The sequence below is a fragment of the Aulostomus chinensis genome, chromosome 15 (assembly GCF_037954235.1).
Source record: "Aulostomus chinensis isolate RoL2024-O1b breed Wild chromosome 15, RoL_Achi_v1.0, whole genome shotgun sequence".
NCBI classification, from domain to species: Eukaryota; Metazoa; Chordata; class Actinopteri; order Syngnathiformes; family Aulostomidae; genus Aulostomus; species Aulostomus chinensis.
Window position 1 is genome coordinate 7,904,156 of NC_141334.1, and position 14,488 is coordinate 7,918,643.

General features: G+C 40.0%; 1 protein-coding gene across 2 annotated transcripts in view; it reads right to left on the bottom strand.

Annotated features, from left to right (window-relative positions):
- Positions 1-14,488, bottom strand: part of aff4 (AF4/FMR2 family, member 4) — a 33,370-nt gene that overhangs the window by 16,706 nt on the left and 2,176 nt on the right. Inside the window, exons 1-2 of one of the 2 annotated variants that reach the window (XM_086179429.1) lie at positions 6,257-6,813; positions 952-1,081 (exon numbers count right to left, since the gene is read on the bottom strand). In XM_086179429.1, the coding sequence (XP_086035555.1) occupies positions 952-1,081; positions 6,257-6,273 (147 nt within the window). In that variant the 5' untranslated portion in view covers positions 6,274-6,813. Of the gene's footprint in view, positions 1-951; positions 1,082-6,256; positions 6,814-14,488 lie in introns of those variants that run through there. The other variant, XM_086179430.1, reaches the window with a different exon arrangement.

The following is a 14,488-nucleotide window of genomic DNA, read 5'->3' on the forward strand; positions in this document are numbered from 1 at the left end:
CATGTTGTATTCTTGTTTTTTTCCTTTGAACAGCAAACGGCTAACCAGCACACACTATTTTGTATTTTGAGTTCGTAAATACATGGCTAAATGGCAGCATAACATTATTAAATTTGCCACAAATGTTAGAAAGATCCTGATTAACGCAAACAAATACAGTGTCCCACAGACTTCAGCCAATCATATTGTGATATTTAAAAAAAAATCATTTTATTAAAAACAGGGTGGGCCTTTATTGGATCTTGTTCAGAGGTAATTCCACTACCAATGGTAATATCTTAAATGGTCATATCTATGACCATTTTGTTTATCACATCAACTCATTAAAAAAAGAGGAAAAGGTAAATGGACAGCTTTTGTCAAGCCAGACTGCCTGACCACTAAAGCCTGCAGGCAGAGGTTGAAGTGCAATGTAATTGAACACCTTGCTCAAGGAAACACAGACAGGGAACCAGGAACCCTCCGATTACAAGATGACCTGCTTTACCTCGAGCCACAGCTGTCTCACAACCGCCCACAACATGATCTTGAAGTTCAGTGTGTGTGTGTGTGTGTGTGTGTGTGTGTGTGTGTGTGGGGGGGGGGGGTACTCAGGCTCATACAGGATTTTCTTGGAACCGTATTTAGAAAATCAAGTTAGAACTAATTGTTTACCAGACTGAGGTAATGTAGGAATGAAGTTAAAGCCACATTACATAAACATGCACACATGTAGGTGTGTAGAGAAACGGCACAGGAAACAGAGTTTACTTATTTCTCATCGATGCCTCAAGGTAAACATCCACCAGTTTAACAGGGTAGGCAAAAATAGAAAACACACAGGCCTCAAACCAGCAACCCTCTGCTTGCTAGACAGCCTCCCTACCTCTGGGCCAATCCCCCTCTCACTGCTCCTAATTCCCCTTAACTGAATGATAACTAACATACATAAGCTGAATGTGAGTGACTTACCACTTTGTAAGGTTCAGGAAAGAGAGGGGAATTTGCTGGAAAGGCTTCTCCTCCTCCCTGTTGGATTTCTTGATTTCTCCTTTCTCTTTCTTTCATTCGGAGCACATTCCGGTCCTCACGGTTCATGTTGCTAGTAACACAAACAGAACAACAAGTCAACATTAATACATGCTGAGGAGAGACAATAAGCTGACTTCTTATCTTGTGGCTTTACAAGGACAGCTGTGAAATACACAGCACTGTGAAAGTGAAACATTCGCAAAGGAAACAACTTACAAATCCACAAAAATTTGCACTTATTCTTGGTCAAATATGAGTCAACATAACAAAAGAACACACGAGTACTGATGACAGATACAGCTCAGGCTGTTGTCAACCTTCTACTGTAGATTGGTTCAATTCCTGTTTTGCCAGTCCACACAAACTGGCCCTAAAGATATTTGTCATTCTGACATGTTCTGACAAATTAAGAAGCAGCCCACATCAGCAACTTCTCCCAACTACATCACAGTCCTAAATCCACTTGGTATTGCATTAGTAATAAGCAATGTGGCAGCTTGATTAATATCATATGATGTTTGTTTATAACCAGATTAATGGACTCACTAGTGTCTGAGCAGTTTGCGGTGTAACAGAAGTAGCAATAGCACAGGAGATTTCGATCAAGGGAGGGACAAGATGGTTGCACACGGAGGACATCGTGTTTATTTACGACAACATTCATGTGTTTTTAGACGGAAACAATGAGACTGCGCTATGGCAGAGTTAATCTCAAAGACAACTAGAAGTGTGTCACCATACCAGTGTTCTGAATTTCTTCATTTTTTGAATATAGTTTTTTCTAAGCCTATTCCGTGCTTTGTCTGGGGTAAAGTATAAATCACTCAATCACATTCAGCAAACACACACACACACACACACACACACACACACACACCATTAGCAGGGCGACTCAGAGATGAACTGTGGAGAAAGTAGTCATTAATAAGCTTAGGCTAGTCTAGACAGTCCAACAGCCTACATTGTGACCAATCTCCTTGTACAGATGGTCAGTTTACATTTGAACCCCTGCTGAAGCTGCCAGTGGTGTTTTTCAGTTTATTCACTGGACTATGTTTGGCTGTTACAGCAAATATAGGAATCAAATAGAAAAGTATATGTTTATAACAACTGGGGATTTTGAGAAGACACGACTGTGAAAGCCCACTGGACGCTCATTAAACATTCATACAAGTAACAAAGTCTTGATAGCAAACTGCTTCTACATAGTGACTTGCTGGTGACAACAGCTTAACTGTACAACTGCAGTAGAGGATGGAAGCCAAACAAGCCTCTCAGCCCGCATTGAGCTTCTGAGTGTAGTGTGTTTAGTCTAAACATAAAATTAGAGGGTCTACGTAAAGGACAGATTGTTTGCAAGTGCACTGAATGTATGGAGATGTAATAAAACAGGTAATATTAAAAAGAAAAAAAACCTCTTATACCACTTGGGATATGAAAAAATGGTGTACATTACGCAGCCTGACTAAAGACAAGAGGTGTTTCATCTTTACTAGGAAGCCACTATTGAGCTTTAAAAAGAAGCGGACCTGCCAGGCAGATCACTCCTCAGTTTAACTGTTTACAGTTTGAGCTCGGCCAAGAACAATCATTCTACATCTGTTGACAGAGAATGAATATGCAACACCCATTCTGCCTCCTCCTAGATTGTAAACACACCACACAGGGATGACTTCAACTGTTACTCTGACTGAAGAGATGAAAAGAAGCAGATGGGTTTATAGTGATCTCAGAATAACTGGACACACAGGGGAATAAAAAATAAAGATGTGGTAAGCAGATTAAGTAGACTACGTATTTGAAACTTTCCTGGAGGATTTCACACAACTCTCTCATAACTGACCAAGACTATCAATCATCAAGTGAAAACATGGGAAACTTCAGTATGGTTAAAATTAATGCAAACTAAAACTTTCCAGGACTTCGGCAAAACCATTCCAGGTTTATAAAACACTACTAACCATGCATCTGTAAGCTCATCAGTAAGACAAAGTAGTCCCAATTGTTGACTTCATTAACACCAACAATACATTTCCTGCCAATGTGATTTATATCCTATAATGACTACATTCAACCAATGCTCACGAGGCAACAAAGGCACTGAGAGGAATTCTATCAGCAACTGAAAATAAAAAATAATAATGTTTAGGCTATCCATCGGTCAAACAGCCATTTCTCTTTTTACTGAAACTTTGACTTACGGCATAGCTTTGAATACAGTATATCCTACACTGTTGAAAACATAAAACACATTTAAGGTGACATAAACACACCCCTGCAAATACTGACCACTGATTATCTTGCACAGACATCCAAACTGGCTGAGAGATACACACCGGCCACATTCTAGGAAATTCAGCCGGACGCAAGTTATTTTAAATCGTCCACCACCGAGCTGACAACAAGCAACTGTCATTTGAAAGTCTTTCATGTTAAAAATGTTGTCTGTGGTTTGAGAAAAAAATTCTTTCAGGCAATGTAAAAAAAAAAAACTCCTCTCCAATAGTTAGAAGAAACGGTGAAACTAAACTACACCTGACTCCGCTCAGAAACTACCAGGGGGTTAAGGGTAACACTGAATAGGGTTGAAGAAGTTTGTTTAGTATATCTTCCCCTTGGTGATATCTCTCATATTGCTCACTGCCAATTCCTTGTCTTTTGGAATGGAAACGTACTGCCATTAAAATGATTTGACAAAATAATGGAGAAAGGTTGGTTAATCAACATATATTCTTTTTCTGCTAAAATATCTGATCTTGTGGTAGCATATCTGCTGGCAGTCATTAAAGTTTTTATCATGCGCACTGGCAATTCTAATCCTACATACCTAGTGTTACTGGAACAATTCCTTAAATTGTACTCTTACTCTTGGCCTTAAAGTGTGTTGTTAACGTAAAAAAAAAAAAAGACAAGAAACTTTGAGCCATGTAGTGCACTGAACTGGCTGCTTTGCTTGCTTACACTGAACCAAATAATAACAATTTAAGTATGTATGATTTTGGATAACTTGGCGGTTTATGAATCGGGTGTGACATGCACTACATCCGCATCTAGTGTGACGTACATGGATGCCTGTCCTGCTACGCTGGCTCTGTTTTATGCAGATACCCGAATTTGGCCCCCCATTCCTATTTCTACAGAAAGTATCAACATGGCAATAAGCCCACAATACTGGGGGCAAATGTGTTACAACATCTTCGACTATCTTGAGAAGGTCCAAGAAGTTTTTAATCATCGTAGTAACAGGACTGTATCTGATTGAACTTGAGCCAAAAGTCAATCTCTTTCTTGTAATAAACACTGGGCGACAAGCTCATGGTCATTCATATTTAAGCATCTCAACTTTTGTGTCATGAGCCGTAGTGTCACACCAGGGGTGCTTTTAGTGAGCTGGTACAACATGTAAATGTAAATGAGCCTGTCAATGTCAGTTTTGGAGTGGAGCTGAATGTGTGAATTGGCCACTGTTAGCACAGTGCTTAACGATCAAATGCCCCAGGCACAGAACCCTTTGTGAGCACTGCTTATGTCCATTCTGCCTACCTAATTGAGCCACTCTGTTGGTTTTATTAGTTGAACAGGGTTACACCCTGTCATACAGCTCTAAAGAAAGCCATCACAGAGAAGCCACACTGTCTGTAATTGGTTTCAACGATACTGTTGCACTGATGTTAGTGTTTAGGCCCCTGACAACCAGGAGCCACTTTTCACCTTGTAACTAAAAAAATGACCTCTAAATGTTTTATTTTCCAAAGATCCATCTACACTTAAATGTATACTGACAAATTATACCTGTGTTGTTGTTGTTGTTTTTTTTAAACAACAACACAAAAGAACCTGTTTTTAAGTTACGGCTTAGGTTATCTGGAAGAGCACAATAAAACCCAGTTCAAGAAATCCTGAACAACTAGAGTGTACCTCCTCTAAGGTGACTATAAATGGATTTGCACCAAAAATTTAATGGGCTCTTCCTGGGCCAATGCAAACACCAATCACATTAACTCATTGGCAGAGGCATTCAATGTGAAAACACTACCAAACAAGTAATATTTCCAACCAAAGATCCAGGCACGTATGTGGAACAACAAATTTGGTTATTTAGACCAAATGTGTGAGCTCCTATGACTTAGAAATCAAGAACTGGCCAAGAAACTTGCCATCCTCTTCAACTTACTGACGTATGAAGAACACAAATTATATGTCTATGTCTCCATTATCCGTCTTCTACTGGTCAAAATATGTGTACACTCTTGCAATACAAGGGAAGAGAGCCTCTGTGTTCAAGTGTGACTAAGCATAGGAAAGGACAGAGGGGACATGTGAAATGTAATCACTGTACAGAAACTTTTTCAAGGAGAAAGCCTGTCAAACACGACTCAGTGACCACTGCAGCATGGCATAAGGGATGTCCCCACAGAGAGTAATAATGCCCCAAACTTATCTAGTCAGATCCTATTTAAAACCTTCTTTAAGATGTGATCTTGACTTTTTGAAGCAACAGGGTTCCCCCCTCCCACCCAAGGCCTTCCAAGGGATAGTAACGGAAACAGTGAGCTGTACAAATATGACATGACATGATAACCACAAACTGAGCACCTGTGCAGCCTTAAAGAAAACCTGGGACTGAGGCCACACCCTTGTCCTTTCTTATCTGATGATTAAGACAGGCAAACATTTATGTCTGTTTCATCAGTTAAAGGACTGAATGTTAAATCAGATATGGCCCCATTTTGAATTTTTGCCAAGCCTACAAGCAAGGCCCATATCGTACAGAGCTTATCTGTTCCCTACGTTGTGAGGTGGGTGATATAGACTGTTTCCCATGAGACAAGGATTACCTCAGAAATAACTTATGTTCTATGAGTTAAATTTACATTTATCATCTAAGTGTAATGGCCAGCTATCTTTGAATTGCAATCACTCAACAGTGTGTTAGACTGAAAAGGTCAAAGTCTGTAGAGCTGAAAAGCCAGCTCACTCTGTACCAAAATTAATCAGCTCATCTCAGTCTGGCCAGCTCTCAATATCACAGCCAGGCCACGTCTTCAATATGGACAAAACCGGGTAAGAACTGATGGTTATCTCAGTTCTATGAATACAACATTGAGCCTCTGTGACTAATTATAAAAGGCCATCCAAAAACATTTTAGTATGACTTGTACAATGAAGTGGAAACAAAATACTTTATTCTTTCCTGGCGCCAAGAGAAATACATGAAGCAGCCAAATAAATGTGCATTTCTTACCCTGACTGAGAGGCCATGGCCCCAACCACTGAGACATTGGAAGGAGGAGGTTTCAGAGGATCTCTCAGGGATTCAGAAGTATTCTCTTCATGACCTTTAAACCTATATTTGTGTGCCAACCTCCTCAGTTGGTAACAACCTGGCCTTTTTTACCTGCATCTTTGAGTGTCCTGTAACAGGAATGTAACTAGAGTTTCTTTACTCATTTCGAAGGTAAAGTGTATTTCCTTGGAGTGGAGACAAATCTGACTAAGGGAGGGAGGGGAGGTGACTGCTCTTCTCGGGACATACCACATCAGCAGGGGTAGTCACATGCTATGTAAAGCACAGTGTAGATGGGGCTTTTGTTTCTTTTTGAGTGGTGTTTTGGGGTTAAGCATGTGTGGAGAACAAGCGAGGAGAAAAGAGGCTGTGGGTGGAGGAGTAGAAGGGTGAGTGTCTATGCTAAGAGTTAATGTGGAAGAGAAAGGGGGATGAAAGGGATCTGGCATGTCTCCATGACTGCCACACACTCCAGCTGATTCCTCTTGTTTTGAACACTAACAGGACTGTGTGCAAAATCGAATCTGCAGCCATAAGGAAAAACTGCGAAGCAAGAAGAAAAGCAATCTTTTAATTGTGTTTGATAAAGCACTTGCATAAGTACAACAAACCATGATGATGATGAGACATTTCCAAAGCCAGCAGGAATACTGTTAAACATGTCTTTATGTTGTTCATGATGCCTTGCAGTTTTTACTAAAAGCTAAACTTAGAAAAAGAGGGGGAGATAAACATAAATGTTAATGCAGTTAAATATGCGACAACTTAAACTTAAATTAAGGAGTAGTTTTAAAGAGCAATGCTAAAAAATCAGAGGATAATTGTTAATAAATTATCTTGTTCAGACACCTAACAAATGATAGACATTTAGAAGACAGCACAGCTGTTCAATTAGGGAGAAAATCTACTGTACAGGAAGGGAAAAGTGTCACTGAGGGAGCAAATCTCACCTCTCTCCAAGAATGGAACAGTCCACCTTGTCCCATAAAAGGAGATGTTATTTTACACCACAAGGCTTCTCCTCCATGTGATGTCACTCCTCCCTGCATGACCAAGCCAACCAGGGCCCGTCTTTCCAACAACAACCTCCCTCCCTCCCCCACTATGCCCTAAGCACAGGGCAAAGCACCCGTGCAGCCTGTTAAAGAGACAGCACATTTTCTGGAACTCAGGTTGTAACAAACGGGAGACAGTTTCATCAGCTCCGTCTCATGATGACACATTCTGACGAATGTTTTACCACTCGATGTCGCAATGATTTCATCTTTTTTAAACATCAATAACTCTGTGTTAGTCTGGTATCTCTCTCTATGTGTCTCTCTATTCTGGTTGATTTTAAGATCTATGTTCATGATCTAAGAATTGTGTTAGGTCCAGTTTATAATTATTAAAGAGATCTTTAGAGTCGGTACACATGAAGCAGTAACCTCCCCGCTCATTCAAACAGACTTAGCTGAATGTCCTTTCCTCTTTGCCCAAAGAAGCACTTCACTTAAAATATTCCCTTAGTCTCTCCATACTGTAGATTTACTATATCTGTCTATTGTCCTCCTTTATCCAACAAAGAAGTCCTGACATAAAATGATTACATTTGGACAGGAAACTCCATTTTGACCAAGTTACCAGTCATTTCATTGCGAAATACTGGAATGCAGAGCTTGTCTTTTAGAAACAGTCATCGCAATCATCAATCTCTCTGCATAAAATCAGTAATGATCCAATGTGTTTACAATCAAGCCTGACATTCTGGTAATTACTGTAGCATTTTGAATCAATTTAATTCAATACTGAATCCAAAAAATAGCTTTTCTCAATGTCTGTTCTAACTCATACTGGCATGGTGTAGTAAATTACTCCACATATCAATTATACATGACATTTACATGTGTATAGAAGGTGGGGCTGGGCAGTATACAAGTTTTTAGTTTTTTTTTAGTTTTTTTTTAAAAAACCTCACTCAAGTTGTTTACAGTTAAAGCAGGTGATTAACAACTTGACAAACTGAAGGGTGGATATTGAGAACATTCTGTTCTGAGTGCAAATGCGTTCTCCTGTGACATATCGTTGTGATTCAGGAAATGCTAGCCATCTCAAGATACAACCACAACGGCAGGATCAACAGAGGAGACGAGCAGCCGACGTACAGTTACAAAACCGAGGCAACTCCCTTATGAAGCCTTGTAAATTTTACTGAGTGAAAATATTAGGGCAACAACCTTGTTACATATTTGACAGAGGTCCAAAGGATATAATTTTCAATGGTGGTCGTGAATTAAATGGCGTTTTAATCACAAAGCTCTTATTGACCAATTGTTTACTCTGAGCTACGCCACAGCTACATTCTAAGCCAGTTAAATATATACATACTACCAGTCCAAAATTTGGACAAACCTTCTCATTTTTTTGCTTTTTATGCAGTTACTTCTCTGTTTCTGCTTCTGTAACAGAGCCAATTTTCCCACTGAGGGATGAACAAAGGTTTATCTTATTTAATGTTTTTTATTATTATTATTATTTTCAGGACTATTTACATTGTAGATTCTCACTGAAGGCATCAAACCTATGAATGAACACATATGGAATTATGTAGTAAACAAAGGAGTGTGAAATAACTCAAAACATGTTTTATATTTTAGAATCTTCAAAATAGCAACCCTTTGCTTTGATTCCTGCTATGCAAACTCTTGGCATTCTCCCGATGAGCTTCCAGAGATCATCACCTGAAATGTTTCTCCAACAAACTTGAAGGAGTTCCCAGAGATGCTGAGCACTTGTTGGCCCTATTGCCTTCACTCTGTGGTCCATCTCATCCCAAACCATCTGGATTGGGTTTAGGTAAGGTGACTGTGGAGGCCAGGTCATCTGGCGCAGCACTCCATCACGCTCCTGCTTGGTCAAATAGCCCTTACACAGCCTGGAGGTGTGTTTGAGGTCGTTGTCCTGTTGAAAAATAAATGATGGTCCAACTAAACACAAACTGGATCGGATGATGTGTCAAAGCAGGATGTTGTGGTAGCCATGCTGGTTCAGTCTGCCTTCAATTTTGGATAAATCCCCAACAGTGTCACACCCCACCATCACACCACCTCCTCCATGCTTCATGGTGGGAACCACGCATGTAGAGACCATCAAGTCACCTTTTCTGTGTCGCACAAAGACACGGCGGGTGGAACCAAAGATCTCAAATTTGGACTCATTAGACCAAAGCACAGATTTCCACTGGTCTAATGTTTATTCCTTGTGTTTCTTGGCCCAAGCAAATCTCTTTGCTTTTCCTTAGTAGTGGTTTCTTTGCAGCTATTCAACCATAAAGGCCTGATTGATGCAGTCTCCTCTGAACCGTTGATGTGGAGGTGTGTCTGCTACTAGAACTCTGTGTGGCATTTATCTGGGCTCTAATCTGAGGTGCTGTTAACTTGTGATTTCTGAGGCTGGTGACTCGGATGAACTTGTCCTCAGCAGCAGAGGAGACGCTTAGTCTTCCTTTCCAGGGGAGGTCCTCGTGTGAGCCAGTTTTGTTGTAGAGCTTGATTGTTTTTGCGACTGCACTTGGGGACACATTTAAAGTTTTTGCAATTTTCTGGCCTGACTGACCTTCAGCTCTTAAGGTAATGATGGACTGTGGTTTCTCTTAACTTGATGGATTCTTGTCATAATATGAATTCTAACAGTAGTTAAATAGGGCTGTCAGCTGTGTACCAACCTGACTTCTGCACAACACAACTGATGGCCCGACCCCATTAAGAAGTCAAGAAATTCCACAAATGAACCCTGACAAGGCAAACCTGTCAAGTGAAAACCATTGGTGACAACATCATGAAGCTCATTGAGAGAAGGCCAAGGGTTTGCAGCGCTGTCAACAAAGTAAAGGGTTGCTACTTTGAGGAATCTAAAATATAAAGCATATTTACAGTTATTTAACAAATTTTTTTTTTGCTACATAATTCCATATATCCTGCATCAAATATTTTATGTCTTCAGTATGTATCGAAAACGTAGAAAAGAGTAAAAATAAAGAAAAAACATCAAATGACAAAGTGTGTCCAAACTTTTGACTGGAAGTGTGCATATATCCAATGGACTCCTGAAAATGAACATATACAATTTAAATGAAGCCTTGCACAGCAGGATTGGTTTATTAAGCTAATGAAACAGGCAGGTTGCCATTGTTAAATGCCTTGAGAATCTGCATTACTGCCCTCCCCTAAAAAAAAGCAGACAACTGTTTTTGGTTGATTGACTCATTAGAACTCAAATTATCAGTTAAAAAATATAACTTGGCATTGTTTGTGATACAACTAAATTAGTGTGGAATCAGAAAATATCAACATCTGTAGATTATGAGGTCTCTTATGAGTACAAACAAAATGAAGTAGTTGTGTTTCTACTACAAAATTGTCATCCATCGATTTATATAAACACACTTCACAGTGTATTTCTGATGCATCCGGAAAAAAAAACTCTCCATAATGGGTACAGATGGGCAACCAGTGCCACCAAACCCTGATGCTGTTGGAGCAAACCTGCTGACTGCAGGCATTCCAGAGGAGGGTCCATTCAAATGCTGCAAACCTGCTTCATAAAAACAGCTGTTTAGGGAGGAGTGCCAAGAAGACCATATGCAGCTATGGCAAGGAGCCTATCAGACATTGCCAATAAGTGATATTTGAAAAAGGATGCGACATTACATAAACCCGTATTGATCGAATCCACTTTGACAGTTTCTGTGTGCATTTCAAAACCTCAACTTGAGTCCAGGAAGCTACAAGATGTCTTATCTTAGAAAAGGTTGCATAACCACACTGAAAAAAAACCCCTGTATACTTAATTTTACAAGTGATTCCACATGTTGATACAGATTCAACTCTCTCTCTGTCACAGCTTCTGAAAGTTAACTTTAACTGATGTATTTCACCTTGAGGGGCGGCATGGCTCAGAGGTAGAGTGTCCATCTAGCAACCGAAGGGTCGCTGGTTCGACCCTCACCTCAATCGTGAGACGATTAGTACAAAATGACACCCAACCCTCAATTATCTTGGCACCATTTTCAAGGGACCTGCGTCATTTAAACACTTAAATGTACACATAAACCAGGTCAAAAGGCTTTCACCTGAGCATGTGACCCTCCCCTCCCAAATCCAACCTATGTTGAGACAACCTAAGTTCAAACTTGTTGAATTCAAATATATTCAAAATCACAAGGACTAAGGAAATATGCACTTAGTGGAGTGAAGCAGACCTATTTGGTTAAGTTTAAATGTGTGTCAAAGTACCATTCTAAATTAAGTGTTGTGATGCTTCTTACAACTCCCAACAGAAGGTATGTCAGTGCAAATAATGCCTCCCCATCCATCCAGGTCGGGGGGGGGGGGCTGAAGCCTATCCCGGTGGCTTTTGGGCGAGAGGCAGGGTTCACCCTGGACGGGTCACCAGTCCATCGCAGGGCCAACACATAGAGACAGACAACCATTCACACTCACATACCTAATTTACCTACGGTCAATTTAGAGTATTCAAGCAGCCTCGGCCCCAATTGCATGTCTTTGGACGTTGGGAGGAAGCCAGAGTACCTGAGAGAACCCACACAGACATAGGGAGAACATGCAGACTCCACACAGGAAGATCCCGTGCCGGGACTCAAACCCAGAACCTTCTTGCTGTGAGGCGACAGTGCTAACCACTGCACCACCGTGCCACATAATGACCCCCCATCCCAGAAAAAAACAAAACAAAAACAACAACAACAACAAAAACCTGTTGAGTTCCAATAAGAGCAAGAGCCACTGTGATGTGTAAAGGTTATCAATCAGAAACCCAACTGTTACTCACAGAGATACTAATGATACACAATCTACATGTGTTCCTTTCAGAGAGTGAAGTTCAAGTTTCCCCATATTCAGGCCCCAGAAGCCCTTCTGCTGCCAAAGAGCATACATTTGCATTCTTTTGTGGATTTTCTTAAAATCCAGTTAAAATTTGTTAGAATGGAAACTCAGTTACTGGCTGCCACCTTGGTTTTGTTATATCCAAGCTGGAATTTCAACAAACAACAAAATCAGTGCTGTCAACACCACAATTTATTACAATCACTTATATGCAGTTTATATGCAGTAAAAACACAATACCTACAAGAAGAGTCAAACTTACTGAATAGCGATTCAGGAAGATCTCTGCTGTGAGGTAATTTTCCATACGTAAGTCACAATGTTATTACTCAAGGAGGGGAGTCTGGGCTAAATTTGACACTGGGAGATCTGCCCGCCTACAAATGCAAACCTATTGCTTACAATTCCAAAAAACTCTACACTCACTTAAACTGGCATTTTGACACATGCTGTGGCTGCACATGAACCTGCTGAATGAAGCAGGTGATAAAAAATTAAACTCCATGATTGGTTAATGGGACATTTGCCATGAAGGTTCCCATGCTTGGTGATACCAGAGGTATCAAGACTCTTTTTATTCACTTATAGTAATCCCTTTAATGATCATCCATGCCCTTATACAGTATATAAATACTTGCGCTGAACATGAAACGGTGGATCTATCTTACTTTCCAGGATTTTTTCCAGTTTATATGCTGCTGTATGTTACAATTGTTGCTTGCAGGCAACATTCTCAGGAAAAAAAAATACAATAGTTGAGTAGTATTTCCCATCACATGTGCTGGATCACTGTGAGTAGCATATTTTTCTGCTGTGTGAGCAACAGTACTGAGGGATAAAAAAAGGAGCTGCAGTTGACTGCTGATTATTTGGGTTAATTAACTGACAAATTTAGGAAGTGCCTTCAAACAACATACTTTCAACAAGCTATTCTTTGCAAATGAATCGAGATTTGAGAATAGACTTGCTTTGGGAAAGACTAAATTATATACAATCAGGTACGGACAAACCAGGTGACTGATGTGACTTTTTGATGTCACATATTGAATCCACTTCAATTATCAAATGGATTTGAAGACAAAGGTGTTGAGATAAGATAAAGAGGGACTGTTAAACCTTTGGTTAATTCAAACAATAAGTTTTCAGTTTGAGAGGGCAGTACTACTACAACTTATTATTTTTGTTGGAGCAGCTTTAAAACTATTGCTTAACTGCCAAACAACCGGCCTGCACTACTGCTTTATACAACAGATGTGTAAAAGTCAAAGAAAAATACACACCAAATCCTACAAAATGAACAAACAAGTCACTGTAATTTCTTAGCAGGACAACTGCATGCGACCATTGGCAACAGAAGAAACCTGAACCAGATGTGGGTAGGATTTTATAGTGAGCTGTGTCACGGGGACCCCAGGAGCACATAGCAAACAATTGACCGGTACAACTTGCGCCTGATTAAATGTGTAAGGCAAGGCTACCAAAATTCACACACATTCAATAATACTGGTTGTCATTTGCGCATGTTTAATTTTTGGCATGAACAAACAGCAGTTTTTATTACTTTACCCTTTGTTGCTCCTTCTGCATCGCCTGCCACTTCCTCACATTCACATATTAAGTGCCTTCTCCCATTTCCTTTCTTCATTTCCACTAAAGTTTGCAAGATTTTACAATTTAGAATCATGACTATGTTGCATCACTTCATACTGCATTAAATCAAATTGTGACAGGGTCACTGGTGTCATACTGCATTGTTGGCCATTTTAAATGCATCAAGATGTATTGAAATGCGCCCACACCTGACTATACAGTGAATAAACTGTGTGTACAGGCTAAACTAACTATCTAACTGTCTGGTACAAATCAACTATTGCAATAAAACAATAATTCTGATGCTGACATTTTCTGTGACTTTTTTCTCTCTCAATACCACAGGAAAGAAAGCAACAGTCAAAGTTAACACTGCAGTATACTTTTGCCCTCCTTATTAGCAGTGGGCTAATCTGCTTTATGTCTCGTGTGTGTGCTAAAGCTGTCTGAATGCCCTTGGTCAGCTAACCCTGACCTGGGACTACAACTCTCACTCAACAAGCAGTCAGTTCAATTCCTTCATTCAAAAATACAATAGTGTGCAACATGATGAGCTGTTGCTTCAAGAGTTGAGTGAACTACAAGAGTTTTTTAGCAAACTACATAATGCAGACTCAAGTCCTGGATGTAGCTAAAAAAAAAAAAAAAGCTGTGGATGCAGCTTTTATTTCATAGCTCAAAATCAAGGCCAGTGTTTGTAAATGATTAATTTATT